At 49.5% G+C, this 15,947-nt stretch overlaps 1 protein-coding gene across 2 annotated transcripts in view; it reads left to right on the plus strand.

The window, feature by feature from the left end:
• The window catches only part of GRIK4 (glutamate ionotropic receptor kainate type subunit 4), a 134,804-nt gene that overhangs the window by 79,009 nt on the left and 39,848 nt on the right, over positions 1–15,947 (plus strand). For both annotated transcript variants that reach the window (XR_005831252.1, XM_040616286.1), the window contains exon 7: positions 11,505–11,666. Coding sequence is in view for 1 of the 2 variants with exons in the window: in XM_040616286.1 (XP_040472220.1) it covers positions 11,505–11,666 (162 nt within the window). In the remaining variant the exon portion in view is untranslated. The remainder of the gene's footprint in view (positions 1–11,504; positions 11,667–15,947) is intronic.

A 15,947-nucleotide genomic window follows, 5' to 3' on the forward strand; every position in this document is an offset into this window, starting at 1 on the left:
TATATCTTCAGCATGGCCCCTGGTGATTTGGCTTTATAGCTACTAATAACATTAATGGGGGGATCGTGTGGTTAAATCCCCAAGTACTGTGCTAAACAAGGAGTAATGGGCTTAGGCAGCAGCAGGGAAAACCCAAAATAAATATCAGAGAAACTTCTCTTGCTGCAGCAGCTTACAAGGCTCTTGAACAGGCTGCCAAGTGGCGTGGGGGAAATGCTGCCGCCGGGGGAGACCAGATACCTGCCTACCTACCTATTAATGCTGGCGCAGGGATGATGGAAACCTGAGTGCGGCAGGATGGGCTGGATGATTAAGTGGAGGTGCCTTCCAACCCCAAATGATACTCATATTCTCTAATTTCTATTAATATTTATGCCAGGGTGTGTGTGTGCCAGGAAAGCCGAGAGCTGAATCACGCTTTGTGTTTGGGTGGGAGACAGACGGGAACGGATGGAGCCAAATGTGTAGGCAGGAGAGCTGGAGTGGAGAGGAGGAGGGGGAGAGAGTGAAGTGGAGGGGTTGAAAGCCAAGAGAGCCATTGGGACAGAGAATGGAAAAGGGATAGGGAAAGGAGATGTCAGAAAAAAAGAGGAATGCAAAAAAAAAAATAATAGAAAAAGTCACAAGCTCCCTGCCTGAACTAATAGCGTTCTGACTCCTGCTTAGCGCTCAATCCCTAGGTCCTAACCTTGCTCAACATCAGTCCAGCAAGAACGAGCTTCGCTGCGGCTGTTCATTGCCATGCAAACGGTTGGCACCCAGCAGGAAAGCAAAAGGAAGGGATGTGCTTGGAGGGGATCAGCCAGCGACGGAGCTATGCCCTTGGCAGGTGAAGGTCATTTGTTTTAAAGCAGTGGCTGCTGCTCTGTGATTTCTCACCCCCGCTGCCAGCCCCAAGTCAGAGTGTAGCTGTGCTGGTGCTGCTGGTAGAGCTGGTGAGGGACAGTGGCCGTCCCCATCAGATCCTGCTCACGACACTAAACCACTGCCGACATTTCCCAGTCCCAGCAAGTAGTTTTCCTGTTGCCCTCTGGTCCCAGCAACTGTTTCTTCTTCCACTTGCCCTCCCCAGTCCCAGCCATCGCTGTGCACCCCTCAGATTGGGACTATGCACACAGCAAGGGATTTCTGTTTGCACCTCACCAGTGGAGTCTGGGTTCATGGATGGTGCTCGGACAACCGAAATAACTATAAAAATCAAGCTTGTCACCACCCTAATTTTGAGCGTGAGTGGATTAAGCACTTGCTTGAGGTCCAGGGGTGAAAATTGTCTTTAAAACCCATTCATGTGGTGTAATGCAATCATGGCAGGTGAGAAGGAAATAAGTTTTGTTGCCATTCGCTCTCACAGGACATTAATCTGTTTACCCAGGTTATTTTACCGCTTTGTCCAAAAGACCAGCCCTCAGCAAAACTAACTGGATTTTTGTCAGGGACCGTTAAAGAAAGGTGACATAGGGCAAAACCTGGGCAGATGGAAGAGATGTTGAAGGAAATTAGTAATATTTAAATGGGGATGAGAGATAGGAGTGAGCAATTTAGACTAATAAATCTGGAGGGATTATCAAGCTCCTAATGAACCCTCTGAGGTTTTGCAATCACTGCCTAATAGAAAAGATAAAATCATAGTGAACTGCTGTCAAGGGAAGCAGGCAAAAAGATGGCTTTAAATGGAGGGAGAACCCATCAGAAAGGGAATAGACAGTCTGTATAGCGTTAAGCTGCTTGGAGATGGAAAAATATTTCAGGCAAAAAAAGAAGAGAAAAGGGGATAAAATGCTGAATTAAACACCTGCCCTGCGGCACTAGAGGGGAATTCTGTTTCTGTCTTCTAGCATTAATTTTATTTAATAAGCACATCCCAGCCGACAGCTAGTTCTGTGTCGCAGCTCTTCTCTCTGCGGAGTGTTAGATGGAGGCAAGTTGCTGCAGCTCCCCTGGCACCGGTCCATGGGAGAGCAATCCGGGGGTGACGGCTCCTCCGTAGCCAGCCTGATGACTGCAGATAGCGCCCGTGTTGCTCTCCCTGCCGTTCAACAGGGAGGCAGAGCGGCGCGTGAAAGCAGCTGCCAGCCTTTGGCAGGAGATTGCGGGAGCAAATGAGGAGGAAGTTCTCGGCCCCCAATGCATTTCCATCGGAGCCGAGGCGAGCAGCCTGTTGTAAAAATATCCACAGGCTAATTTACTGTGTGCGAATTCATTATCAGCCTCCTTCAGCCAGCTCAGGGGACCCTTTTTGTCAGCAACAGAAGCTCAACAAATTTTCCAGGAGTCCTAATGAAACTCACAGAACAGAGCAGATCTCTTGCGGTTTTCCTCCCCACGTCCATCACCTGCATGCAGGGTACCTGTGGCAACTGAGCACCCTTCTGTCCTCCGTCCCCTTGCAGGAAATCTCAATCTGACCCGTTTCTTCTCGGCGCTTACCCTTCTGGGAGGCCTGAAATTTCCTGGTGATTAACGGCAAACGCTGGCCCAGTGGCCAGCTGCTCCCTGTGCCTTGGCTTTGTGGTGCTGAGGTGAGCTCAGAGCTGCTCATCGTCCCTTCCTCGCTCCCTGGCCGGGCACAGGGTTTCGGTGTATCTGCACAGCTTCTGACCATGTGAGGGGGTGATGGTGTGCTCCATCACGGTAATAGTAATAAAGCCAGTGCATAAATAGAGCATTGCAAGCAGGCTGTCGTGCATTGAAAAAAAATGTTCCTCCTAGTGCTGGAAAACCTTGAAAACAGCAGCGCAGAGCAGGACAGCTGTTGGATGCTTCCAAAATCCTGTGCTGCAATTAATTCTTTTAGTTCTTTTAGCTTGTTAGTTCTGTGTAGCTTGTTGTTAGTTTTGTCTTCACCCCCCCCCCCTTTTTTTTTGTTGTTGTTTGTTTTCAATGTGACATATGGACCTTGAGCTGGGTTTGAATTTCAAAACATTTATCAAGGAGATTAGATGGAAATAATTGAAACAATTGACATTATTACTGTAAGAAGGAAGGTGTAAAGGAGTTCTAGTAGTGCCTTGAGTCAGATGCTCTGTTCATTGGATGCAGTTTCGTTCCCCAACAACATTGTGTGCAGGTGTTGTTGCTGATAAAACAGCTCCCGTATTCAATTTCCAGAGACCAGATAAATCAGTTTTGGGTTGGGTGTCTTGTTTGTTTCCTGTTTTTTCTTCTTTGTTTAGCAATTTATAAAGAGCTTGGTCTTCGTATAGGATGAGGTTTTCAAAGCCAAATTGTCGCTCTGGATGCCCCGTTGGAACTGGAGGGGAAATCGGTGTCCAAATCACCCAGACAACATCGCACGTTGCAGCGGGGGCTTGTCTTTATGGCAGCGTGCTTTGGAAGGAGGGAATGGTGGAAAGTAAAGCAGAGGGAAAGTGGACTGCAGCTTAGTATTTGACCAGGGCTGCGAAGCTTTGGTTTTTAGTGCTGCTTTATGACATTACCTTCTCTTGGTGAAACGACCTCTTTCTCTGTCTGGTTCTGCAACGTGAGCTCCAGCATGGGCCATGGTGTTTGGCCGGGCTGCAGCAGCCCTGCTGGCTACCAGCACCCTTGCTCTCCCTTGCACCGGTGAAGAAGGCAGACTGTCTTGTTATGCTTTGACAAATCTTACCTTGCAGTCCAGCCAGCCCTCCTGATTCCCAGTAGCTGATGCAAACCTTTTTGTAGAGCCCAAATCGTTCCCTGGATTTATGGTTCATATTTTCAGTGGCATGTGGTAGCAGGGCAAACAAATCAGGTTTTTGCAAGGATGCCAAAGCAATTTCTCCTCATTCTAGTAAGCATGAGAAAAGAAGGATTTAGATGAAGCAATAACTGTACTTCCCTGCGTTTTGCTGCCTGTGCTACCTTACCTGTCTGGGTCGTCTTTATGTGTTGTTCGGAGTCCATCCTGTGCTTGATTTCCAGTTGAGTAAATCATTCTCTCAGACACACAGCCCAGGCCCTCTGATGCAAGAGCAAACCTTTCTCTTTCCCTCTGCCCTCATGCTGTCTTGTCCTATTTGTCTTTCAGACTTTCTACCCCTTGTTTTCCAAGAGCTGTGCTTTTCAGGTCCCAGCATCAGCACTTGACCCCTTTGCTTTTTGAGGATTTGTCACTCTTCAAGCCCCAGGCTCCCTGCAGAGAAGTTGGAGTAAATTGCTTTCACTAAGGGTGTAGGCAATGTGTTTTCCTAAAGTGCTCTTATCTGAAGAACAGCCTCCCAATTTTAATAGCTCTTCTTGCATGAGGAGGTAAACGGCCCATCCCTACTAGCATACGGCACACTGATGCCTTTGCGACATGTCAACTTTGCAAGAGCTACTGGATTATATATGGATGGTTCCCCTAAATTGCCCCCAAGTTCATTGAGATCACAGTTCCTCTTTAACTACGTGAACGAGCGAATAACAGTGCCTTGGGTAGATCTCCCACATCCACTTACCTACTCAAAAGGCCACAATTTGTTGCTGTGATGACTTTTTTCTTCCAGAGAAATTGATTTTTACATGTGGCCCATTATAAACTTATTGACTCTGTCAATAGTTTATAAATAAACCGAGCCTTTCAAGAAAACCATAAAGCACTTAATACAATATTGTCCACTTGAGTAAATAAATAAATGTGTTTTTTAGAGGAGCTTAGGAATGATTAACAGGCTTGGCAGCTCAGCCCTGAGGGCAACGGGATCCAGAGAGGCAAAAGGCAGGTGTTTCCCCCACTGCTGTATCTAACAGAGGAGGTCCGATGACCTCTGGGTGGAAATCGGTCACCAGTGCCGGACTGTGAAGAACTGACCGTAGCAGGGCCAACCATCCCAGTCACACCATGACCACGCAGACATGCACGAGGCCAGTAGTGATGCTCCGGTGCCAGCCCCTGGCGTGCCTCTGTTACGGGGGGGACAGGAGGTGCCGCCAGTCCCCTGGGAAGGTCATGGAGTTTAATCTGTGTTTTGTGTCCTTTCTTCATTTGCACGTTTTCGTTCCCTCTTGTGCTCTTGCTGCTTTTAATGATCTCTGTCTGTATGAGAGCACTGTAGGGGACCCCAGTGGCACAGGAGACTAAAGTCTTTTCAAGCTTTTTGTGAGGAATCCATGTTTTAGCTATTTGTTTGGGTGTCCCAGGAGGAAGGGCAGTCCTCCTGCTCCCCTCTCTGTCACCAAGCCTTGCTCCGGACTTGACATGTTCACGCCTGAACTGTGAAAACCGGGAGCAGCTGCAGAGCAATTGCACCAGTCCCGTTCAGTGCGGCTAGGACCAGGACAGCACCTTCTGCTGCCTTGGACTATGTGAACTAATCCTGCCACCCGTGGCCTGGGGAGAGACTCCCCAGAGTTTTGTTTGCCCAAAGAACCAGGAGCTGAGATACTTATCTCTTCTGATTAACCCTAAAAAGGTGAATAATGGTGCACATCGGCATCCAGTGATGTCAGCGGCGGAGCGAGTGACGCTGTGCTGACTTTGCACTGGCTGAAGGTTGGCTCACGCATAAAGGCTGCCAGGCAATCTCGGGATGGGAATTGGAGTCTGTATCTGGAGGGTGACAGCTTTTCTAAGCACCAAATACTCTTGAAACGGAGGTTTTGCCAGAGTGAGGGCTTAATAGAGAAATGGAAGCCTTGGCCCAGTATTCTGCTTCCCATCCCACATCAAAACAGAGAAGGAACAGTACAGTGTGTTCTGGACCCACGGTGAGCCTGTCTGGTGCGAGTCAGCCGTCGGTGCCGTCAGAGGGCCAGATCCTTGGCTGGGGCTGAGGGGAATGAGGTCGGTGCAGCCTGCCCAGCTTCCAGCATGAGGAGTTTCTCCTGCCGAGCACTGGGCAGTGACAGCCTCAGAGGGTGTTTTGGAGGCTGCTAATCAGCAGGTCCAAAAATCCAATGAAGTCCTTGCAGTAATTAAGAAAGGAAGATAACCACGTGTGTGTGTGAGCAAGAGAGAGGAGGGGGAGAGATGGACGTCTTACTGTCAGTGTAGGTTGAATTGATCAGGTCCTCTGCCTCCCAGGGGCTTGGGATGGAGTGTGGGAAGGTCTTGGAGCCTCTATAAATGAAACAAGCCCACTTTTATACTTGTTGCCAGCGTGTGGGTAGTAGTCATTGTCTCCCTGCTTCCCGAGTGATCTAGCTTATTAAAAATGTGATAAGAATCAAGCCAGGGAGCGAGATTCTGCACACACAAATGGGATGCAGAACAATATCACCAGCTGAATCGATAAAGCTGGAAGGAGCTCAATAGCTGATGCAGGGGGCTGAATAGCACGCTGGCCGCCTCGCCGCTGTGGGGGGAGCATCACCAGGAGCCACTTGCTGAACAGAGGGCACAGCACGGCAGCACAGGAGAGTCTCTAGGCTTCGCAGCACCACACTGCAAAAAACATTTGCTTATCAGGCAGGTGGCTGTGACACTAATAATCCCCTGCTCGACTGGCCCTTTCCACGCAGGAGTCTCCTCCGGCCTCTTCCCAGGCTTGAGAGGGAGGGTGTCATCAGTGCCAGTGGGGAGCGAGGACCTGGCCGTTGTTTATGGGGTCTACTTTGGTCTGGCAGTGGATCGTTTAGGTGCAGATTTGGGAGGATACTTCATTAATTACATGCTTAAATATGAATGCTGGCTTTGATGCTTTGCATTGTAAGGCGTGTTGTTAACTCACATCTCTTTTAGGCTGAATTTAGTGCTGTTAGGTTTTTAATTGCTTGCTGCTTTTTGCTCTGCACCTCAGTTTCCTCCTCTTATTCTGGGCGTAATAATTTTCTGGCAGGAGTCGCGGCAGGGGGAGGCAGCGGCGGTTCCGTCTGTTGACCCAGCACAGTGCTGGCGGTGCGAGGAGCGGTGTGTGGCTGCTGCTGTTACAGAGCCAGAGCGGAGCAGGCAGGGCAGGAGCGGGGTTTCCATCAGAGACTCGCCGTCATGGGCTGAGATGGGGGAGGGCTTGTGGGCGCTGAGTCCCGGTCGGGGTCGGCTGACCCGTGATCCGAACGTGCAAGTCCAGAGACTTGAGTTGAGTAACACACTTGTACCTTACGGGCTTACGGTCCTAATGGAATGGAGACTATAGGCTGTAAATCTCCTGGCGGTAACTCACAGCTAGCAACGCCAGAAAATCCAAGCTCATGACTTTAAAAATCATGAATTACAGAGCCCGGCTGTGTGGCTTTTATTAGCCAGGTTGCCCAATGATCTAAAAGTTCAGGTCACTCCATAGGTTTCGTCTGCTGCTGTAAAGTGTGAGTGCAGGTCGAGTGCCGCATGAAGCACAGAAACCCAAGAGTGACTTCATCCTCTAATAACTCCTCCAGTGCTGTCTCCCAGGGAACCCCTTTATATTCAATTAGCTAATGTGTGCCTAGCACTTTGAAAATATAGAGTGCCATAGAATTGCTAAGTGTTGTTATTTAACAGCACATATTTAGTGGTTGCAGCCCTGTAGTAGAAGTCAGAAAATCCACACTGTAATTGCCGGGTGCTGCTGCAGAATTTACTGTGATTTGAGCAAAGCCTGGGGATTTTTCTTCTGTAAAAGTTCATTAATTTTGACTGCAGACCCTCCAGGCCTACTTTTTCTGAGACCTCATGAAGCAGAATATTGACTTTTGGTGGATGCTTTAAAAAGTAGACTGAAAAGGTGGGGGGAAGGGTTCAGGCAGCCAGGATTTGTGTATATGAAATTCACCGTGGCATGATTTTTGATGGTCTTCTCTGTGCCTCAGGTTGCACTGGTTGGCATAAAGGAGCTGGACTGAGACGGAGGGCAAAGTGCTGGTCAACTATTGCAATTGTTCCAGTGCGGGGAGGGGGAAAAAATAATTGGCAGTGGAATAGGAGAATTGGCAGTGGAATGAGGGAGATGTGGTTTGCACCCATCACTTTGATTCTTGTGAGCAGCCTCTTGTGCTCACCAGGTACCCTGATCTGGCCCGAAAGCATGTGGTTACAAAGATGTGGTTACAAAGCTGTATTTGCACAGGCGGGGGTGGCTAGGACAAGCGTACCAGGGCTTGGAGTCCTCCTTTACATGGAACCTGCTGACAGGTGTGCGTTATTTTCCTAATGGCTCCTTGCTTTTATTGCATTGGAAAGCTGTATTCCAGCCTGCAAGAACACCAGCCAGCACTGCAGGTAAGGAAGAGTGACAACAGAGAGGAGAGGCAGCTGTGAAACTCTCGTGTGTAAGCACCTGGCCCACCAGCTTTATCTAGCAGTCAAGGCAAGGTCAGGTATGTATACCACAGCTGTGCTCAGACTGTTTGAAAATTTTCCTAGCTTAGGCAAAAGTCAGCTTCAGTACGTCCCAGTGAGCAATCCGTGGATCTGACAGCAAATCTCGGTGCACCTGCTACAAAGCCATTCGTGTGTCTTCTCAAATCTGAACAGTATTTCTCTACCTCAGTCTTGTCTTTGAAAAGGAAAACGCGTTAACACTTGCATGCAGACACGTGGCGAGAGGGCCCATTGAGATCATCTCCAAAAGCAGGGTTTCCACCTCTTTCCCCGACGGCGCTCGCCTCTTGCCCGGCGGCGGTGGAGGCTCAGCTGTCACTTGCCGTCGGGCCGGCAGGGCGGGAGGTAGGACCGGGGCTGACGGATGGGGCGTCGAGCTCTGGAAATCAGCTGCGTGGTGCAGGCCTTGAATGGCAGATGAGTTTGTGCTTGCAGAGCGTGGGTTTGGATATGTCAGGCATGGTGAATGACTGTGTAGGAAAGGAAAGAAAACAAACAGGGACAGAAGCTGAGCCGGCAGCTACTGGGCTATCTGGATGCTCTCACCCCTTTGCCCTCTGTAGCAAGCCTGACCTTACCAAATCTCTCTTATCCCATCGCAAATGAAGTGTGTCCCCCAAGGACGGTTTATCTCCATCTCATTGCATAGGCAGCTCATGGCTCATTTGCTTGTTTCTGACCTGGGCCCTCAGAACGCTCTTGTGCATGTCTGATGGAAAAAAAATTAAAGGCAGAGGGCTGGAGCCAGAGAGGAGGGAAGGGACGGGGAGCAGCGCAGAGAAAGGGTTGCGTACAGGCCGCGCAATCCCCTTGTGTTGCAGAGGTGGATGCTTTATGCGTATGACAGCAACAGCAATGTGGTTTTCCACAGCTGGAGGCTTGCCTAGAAAAAGACAGATAGGGAGAGCGCTGGCTGCAGGAAAAAGACCAAAGCTTGCAATGACCAGCCACCGCTAATGGGAGCTGGGAAAAAGCTGCTGTTAACATTTGAACCAGAGCAAATTGTTGACTCTGGGGGGAGCATGCCCGGGTCTGCCTGCGGTCGCTTTCTCAGGCAGCAAGCCCTGGCAGCTGCCTCCATCCTCAGCAGGGCACGGGATCCCCAGGGAAACTGGGCTGATGTGGGTGCAGGGAGCCGAGTGGGGGCTGGGACTGACCCCGTCACCCAGCCAGCCCGAGTGCACCCGTGGGTTCAGCCTTGCGACTGCTGCGTGAGCGGGGCAAACCGCACCTCTGCCTCAGTTTCCCCCACGTGAAGCCGGACCAGCAAGACTCGCTCCCTTGCCCGGTAACTGCTGATTTAAGGTGTAGAGTGTAACAAACCTGTCAGGGCCTCAGCAACCTCAGAAACTTAGAAATGTTTTCAGGGGAGAAAAGGCGTAATAAATACAGGCAGTATTTCAGCTGCCTTTAGATTGGGGCGGTCTGGCCTGAGCCTGAAGCCTTGGACTGGTGTGGCTGTTATGGTGCATAACATCTCATTTTCCTGCTGCGTATACCGAAGCCAGCAGGGCAGTCGTGCAGCTGCTCGCCTCGCGCCCTGCACAGTTTGCCTCCTGGCTCTGGCTTGGGAGAGGTGGTATTTTGCAGGGGTGCAACGGATCTCGTGCTGCTCTGCTTGCGTCCAGGATCTCCTCGGGCCCAGGTCCTCATTAGCCATCTGCCCTCGTTGCATGGGTTGACAGGATGCCGTGGGTAAATGGATAACCTGTCGGGAAGGCAGGAGGACAGTATCATTCAAATGAATCAATAGTTCACAGGCAATTTCATGTTACCTAACGTTAATGCGGTTGTGTCCAAAATGCACTTAATCCTGTGTCTGATCACATTCTCCTGGGAGTTTGCCGTGCTGGAATAGTCTTGTAACTCCATGTTTCAGAGATTTACAGACATTGTTGCTACGTGCACACATACGCAGGAAAGATAAAAAATGACTTGACTTGCTGAAATCTCACAGTCCGCAGAGCCAAAAGACATTCGTATTAGTGATGGAAGAGAATGGGTATCCAGCAGTTTCTGAAACTATTACTCCCACCTTCTCACTCCATTTTAGCAATTAGCAAAAGAGAAATTAGTGAGGAAGGTACCATTATTCCCTGTTAATAGGACAAGGAGGGCTGGACTCTTCTGCAGGAAGCTGGCTTTGTTGTGTAACTGCTTCCATTGACGTTAGTAGCAAAATAGAGCTCTCCCTTTTTGCTTTTTTTTTTTTTTTTTTTTATACAGTAATTTTTATACATCTTATCACTTCGCTCTTCAGAAATGCAAGAGGATGGGCCCCACTCTGAAGCCCACTGTCAAAGCAACTCCCCACCCTCCACAGGGCATTAGGATGTCCTGTGAGCAGCATCTCCTGGTACCTGATGGCAGAAGGGAGCAGTGCAGGATTGCTGGGTGGGGAGGAGCTGGTTTAATTTAACAGTTTAAACCTGGTACCACCAAATAGGACGTGGTGGTGGTAGAGCAGCTTCACTCAGCAGATGACGCTTGCTGCCCAGCCTGCGGTGTCCAGTTCAGCGTGCTCTCAGAGGCAATTAAGAATAGTAAGGAAAGGATGTTACTTTCACACCATATGTGGGGTCTCCGCAGTCTGGTAGTCTTGGTATTGCTCCTGCCCCGGCTCTGGATGGACAGCCGTTGCCCATGTTCTCACACTGCCTGGGCCCCTCGGCCATAGCGGTATCTGGGCACAGCGGTGTTTTCGTGGTGAACGCAGCAGGGATGTTTTTCTGGGAGTGCCTTGGAGAGAGCATCGCTTGGGAGGTATAAATCTGCTAAGGAGCTCTGTGCTCTGGACCTCCCACAACAGAGCTGACCTTCTCTCGCCAGTTACAGCAGGTTACTGGGTTCATCTGAAAAATATCATTCACCTCACTGCCTCTGCTGTAACCTCTGCGTTACAGGGAACCTCCTGTCAGAAGAATTGGTTTATAAACTGCAAAGAATAACACCTCGCTCAGGCACGGTTGGCAGGAACCACGGCTCAGAAATTAAAAGTTCCCAGAACCCACTTTGCAGGGGTTTGGGTCTGTTGGTGGAACTTGGCCAATAAAGTAGTGGACTTGGCTGACATCTTCATTAAAAGCCTGAGATGGGCAGCACAGTGAGTCGAGTCATGGTCAGCACCCAGGCTCGCTCCTGCTGGCCATGGGTGGTTTTCAGACCCGGCTTGGGGGTGGTAGTTTCACGTGCAGGTTTGCGTAGCCGCGTGGTTGCATCTTCCCTTCAAGGGTGTTGAATGATTTTGAAGCTTTTAGTGCCTGTTTTCTTCCCTAATCCTGTTTTCTGCTTTGGGCTGCTTTAGGAGTTTTCCCTCCAGCGCCTGGACAGCCTGCTGGATGACCGAGTCAACATTCTGGGATTTTCCATTTTCAATCAGTCTCATGCTTTCTTCCAAGAGTTTGTCCAGAGCCTCAACCAGTCCTGGCAGGAGAACTGCGATCACGCTCCTTTTACTGGGCCAGCAGTAAGTAAAATTCATTCCCATCACCCACAGCCTCTCTGAGTTGAAGGTGCTGTAGACCATCAGGAAAACCTTGTGGAAAGAGCCACAGGCTGGTTCTGAGCAGACACTGGCAATGCAGAGGACCGTGCGTAGGTAGAAGCTCTGGTCTCAAATGTACATGGTATTGACTAATTGCTTAATCCAAGTAACCGCTGTGCAAAATTGCTCGGGCACATCCCCGGGCTGCTGTCGTGCTGCTGTACCTTGGATCGGCTTTCCTGGCGGTCGGCCCTGGGGAGGTGGCACTCCAAGAATGGCAAGGATGACCCAGGCAGAGCGCCTTAGTTAAGTAGGTAGAAGAGGACTTGGGGTGTCAAGCTGTGACTTACAGGGGAGCCTCCTGACCTGGAGAACACTAAAGCAATCGTGGAAGTCTTTGGTCACCCGGACGGATCTTGGGGAGCCATGTGGGTGCAGAGCTTTAGAGGGCATGTCTGTACAGCTTTAAATTTGAGCCTAATTTTAATTTATAATTGTATGTGGGTGCAGGGGTTGATGCAGCTCTGATTCAGTGCTTCCCTTGTGAAATTTGTCCCTGTGTATTCCACCTCTAGGAAAATGGTTTGTGGAAGAGGGAGTCTGGATGCAAGTATCGTAGAAAGGGTTGGGCTTAGAGAGATGCTAAGGGACTGCGTTACGTTGCACGCTTTAACATCTCCCTGATGAGTGTGCAGATCAGCACTGAAGTCTTCCCTAGGGACTCTTCATAACTGGGAAGATTTGCAAAGCAGATCTGCAAAATCGGGGCTGCAGCTGGAGCTGGGAGAGGGGAGAGAGAGAAAATGCCACCAGCGGAACCCTTTGCATCATTTTTAATGAACTCGGAGTCCCCTTGACAAGCTGAGGCAGCTGTGTACTGATGAAAACCTCCTTATTATCACTACAAAGTGATCTTACGCAGGCAAAATAAGGAGCTTTCTGCCCTTTTTGTCCACATCCTATTGGCTTGGCATGGAACTCAGGCCATAGTTACTATGCGCCTGGGACCATCCTGCTGTCCCTCCTCCCAGCCCTGCTGCGCGGAGGCGGCTGCAGTGAGCGTGCTGTCTGCCCTGCTAGATCTCTGTAGGATTGCTAATGGGAAGCTTCCCCTTTTAGTCCTGGGAAGCCGCTATCTTGTGGGATAGCTCATACTAAAGAGAAAAAAGGAGGCTCAACAGCTGGAAGTGACAGGAGGGAGGTTTCCTGTGAGCTGCAAAATCCCAGGGCTTTCTTGCTAGAGCTGAGAAAGCATCTGAGGAAGGAGGAGGGAGCTGCTTGCTCTAATGCCATTCTCATTAATCACATTGCAAAGAAAGGAAATCAGAGAAAATCATTCAAATTACAGATGGCTAGATTAGGTAATTAGAATTTAGGCTAAAACAGATGTTTGTAATTAAGTGTTTATGTCATTGAATAAAATCCAGATTGTAAAGTCTATTTCACAGGATTTTAATGGTTTTAATTCTCTGTGTTATGTTTAGGGGCAAAGATACAGATGATAATGTTTTAGGAAGAAAAGGAAAAAAAACCCCACATGGCAAAATGCAAACTAGCCAAACCTGTTCGTGTTTCCCTGGAGATCAGCTTACCTTTAAACATGGCCTTTACGTGGGAGCTTTCCATAAATAAAAAAGTGGGATCTTCTACGTAACCATGCTTAACCCACTGTTAGTTTCTAGAGGGGCAGTTTTGGTGTTGGGAGGAAGATGTGCTGCATCCAGCCAGGAGCTGTGGGGCATCCGATGGCATTAGATGTCTGGAAGGTGCTTGTCGGAATCGGCCTGCCAGCTGATGTGCACAACGGCTGGAGATCTGTTTCTTGACCTTTTCTCATTGGTGAGTTGTTCCCAGGGCTTCGTGTCACAGTTGTACCTTGCAACACCTCCTTAGTTCTCAGATACAGCCTCTCCTCGCGCAGCTGACCAGAGTGCCGAGGGGAATGGAGCGGTGAGCCATCTGCCCAGCCCACCATCTGCTCCCTTCTCTGGAGCCTGGCTCGGGTGAGGCATCCATCAAGTTGCAATTTTTATCAGCAACTTTTATTGTCAAGAATTAGGCTTTAGGGATAGAGGGAAGTCCCCCGAGACCCATGAATCTGGGAGTGGAGGACCACCGCTGAGCTTACAAGCCTTTCACATGCAGCTCTTGCATTGCAGAGATGGTACAAAAACAACAGGGATCTGCACAAATCAGATGATGCATGCAAGGAAAAGAATCAATTTGTTAACAGGAAAATTGGCTTTTTGTGACAGAGTGACAAAGCTGTGGTTTAAAATGAGAACATAAAAGTAGTGAGAGATTTTATAGGCAACATGAAGAAAGTTGAGGCGACATACACAGGAGCAGTGACAGATTCCCCCTTGCTGAATCTGCCTAGAGGAAATTAAAAGGTGCTGCCTCCCGCTCTGTCCCCACTCCTCTGCCGAAGGTTGTGGCCCCAGTGTGAGCGCCCACACGGCTGCTCTGCGTCTGCTCCAGTGCAAAGTCCAGCAGCTTCACTTACCACACCGTGACTTAAGGGAGCCTGCAGGGAAGTGGAGTGGATGCGCGACGATAACCCAGTCCTCGCCTGAACTTTCTGGGCTGTGGGAGACAGCTGGAAGCAGCGAGCTTGTGCTAACCACGTTAACCCCATTTAACCTCATGAGAACACACTTGCCTACCTACGAAAGCCGAAGAGACCAAAGAACCCAGAAGAGCTGCTGCACTCCAGTGCTGCGCAGTTGCGGTTTCCTCCACACAGCCTGCATCCCAAATTGCCGTACTGTGTTGGATATGATTTATTTCATGTGAGTCACCGAGTGAATAGTGGCAGAGGGAGATGGCCGTTTGGTAGGTGGTGCAGGACAACAGAGCAGATGCTGCTGGCAGGGTTGTGGGTGGCGGTGGAGCAGGACAACCCCACACCAGCATCCACGGGAAGATGCGGAGTGCCTTTGAGGATTTTGATACCAGAGGAGAGAGGAGGGAATAGAGCAAAGGCCGTGAACCTCCCTAGGCATGATTCCTGGTGGCTGTTCAAGAGATGCTGAAGGGGGAATCAAGGCAGGTGTTTAAAAGGAGGTGCGTGGGTCTGTGTACTGGCATGCTGCTGTGTTGCAGGGCTCCCGTGCCTGCGGGTGCTGTGCTCCAGGGCCCACAGAGCTGAGAGGGTAGCACAGGAGCCGGGGTTTGAGCCCACCGGGGCAGGGAATGGCTGTCATAAATGATAAGCAGCATCAGGAATGGAAATGTGATGCTTCTGAGGAAAGCTGTGATTTTTCTTTGAGAAAGGGAAGAGATACGTTGAGTGCACGGGAGAGATTCCCATTCCTTACCAAGGGGGCTTGATTCTGTGTATCACAGCCCCCACCCCAACCCCTAAATTGCTTGAAATCATAAGGGGGCTGCCAGAAATCCTAATAAATGGTTCAAGACTAAGGAGTAAAATATTCCAATCAATAATGTCAAATGCTTCACTAAGATCTACAAGTCTCTTGCTTACTAGCTAATAAGAGATCATTAACTGCTCTGGAAAAATGGAAATGAAAACCCAGTGGGAGACAATTAAAAATGCTGGGCCAATATTCTGATTTGGTACGAGATGGTGAAACTTTGGGGTCACAGGGGTTGCGTTTGCTCTCATAATGCTTCCATTTGGCCAACCGTTATTAATGTGGTTCCTGATTCAGGAAAGCAATTGCTAGGTGTGTACAGTATCCTGTAACTCAAATGGCATTCGGTCCACAGTTAAAATTCAGTGTATGCTAAAGAGCTTCATGGAACAGGAGCTGAGGACAGGACAGGCTGGAGAGGTCCTATTAGGAAAAGAACTTGTATTGAAGGTAAAAAAGAAAGGTAGGAAGAAGGATATATCAGCTCCATTAAGAAGCTCTGGAAAATGTTTCCCAGGAGGGGAATGTTTAGGTCGGATGTAAATACTAAGCAAAAAACCTTAGCAGGCTTACCCCCGAAGAGAGGGGAAGCAGTGCAGGGAGAGGCTTGTTGCTGTGGCAGAAGGTCCTGTAGTATCTCACTGCTGAGGCAGGATAGGAAACGGGATGCCCAGTTTCTGTTCCCACTCTTACCAACTCCTTGTGCGTCCTCAGGATGCTCAGCCCCTCTGGTGTTACAGTTCAGCTCCTGAACAGCTGTAACAAACCTTCATGGCTCTGGAGCCAGTCAATCCTTAGTATCAGCAGAAAGCTGTCAACATACATGACCAAAGGTGCTGCCCGTTGCGTGGGAGACAGGCCAAATGCAAGACAGACTCCGGTCAAG

This window comes from Falco naumanni, chromosome 16 (assembly GCF_017639655.2).
Source record: "Falco naumanni isolate bFalNau1 chromosome 16, bFalNau1.pat, whole genome shotgun sequence".
NCBI lineage: Eukaryota > Metazoa > Chordata > Aves > Falconiformes > Falconidae > Falco > Falco naumanni.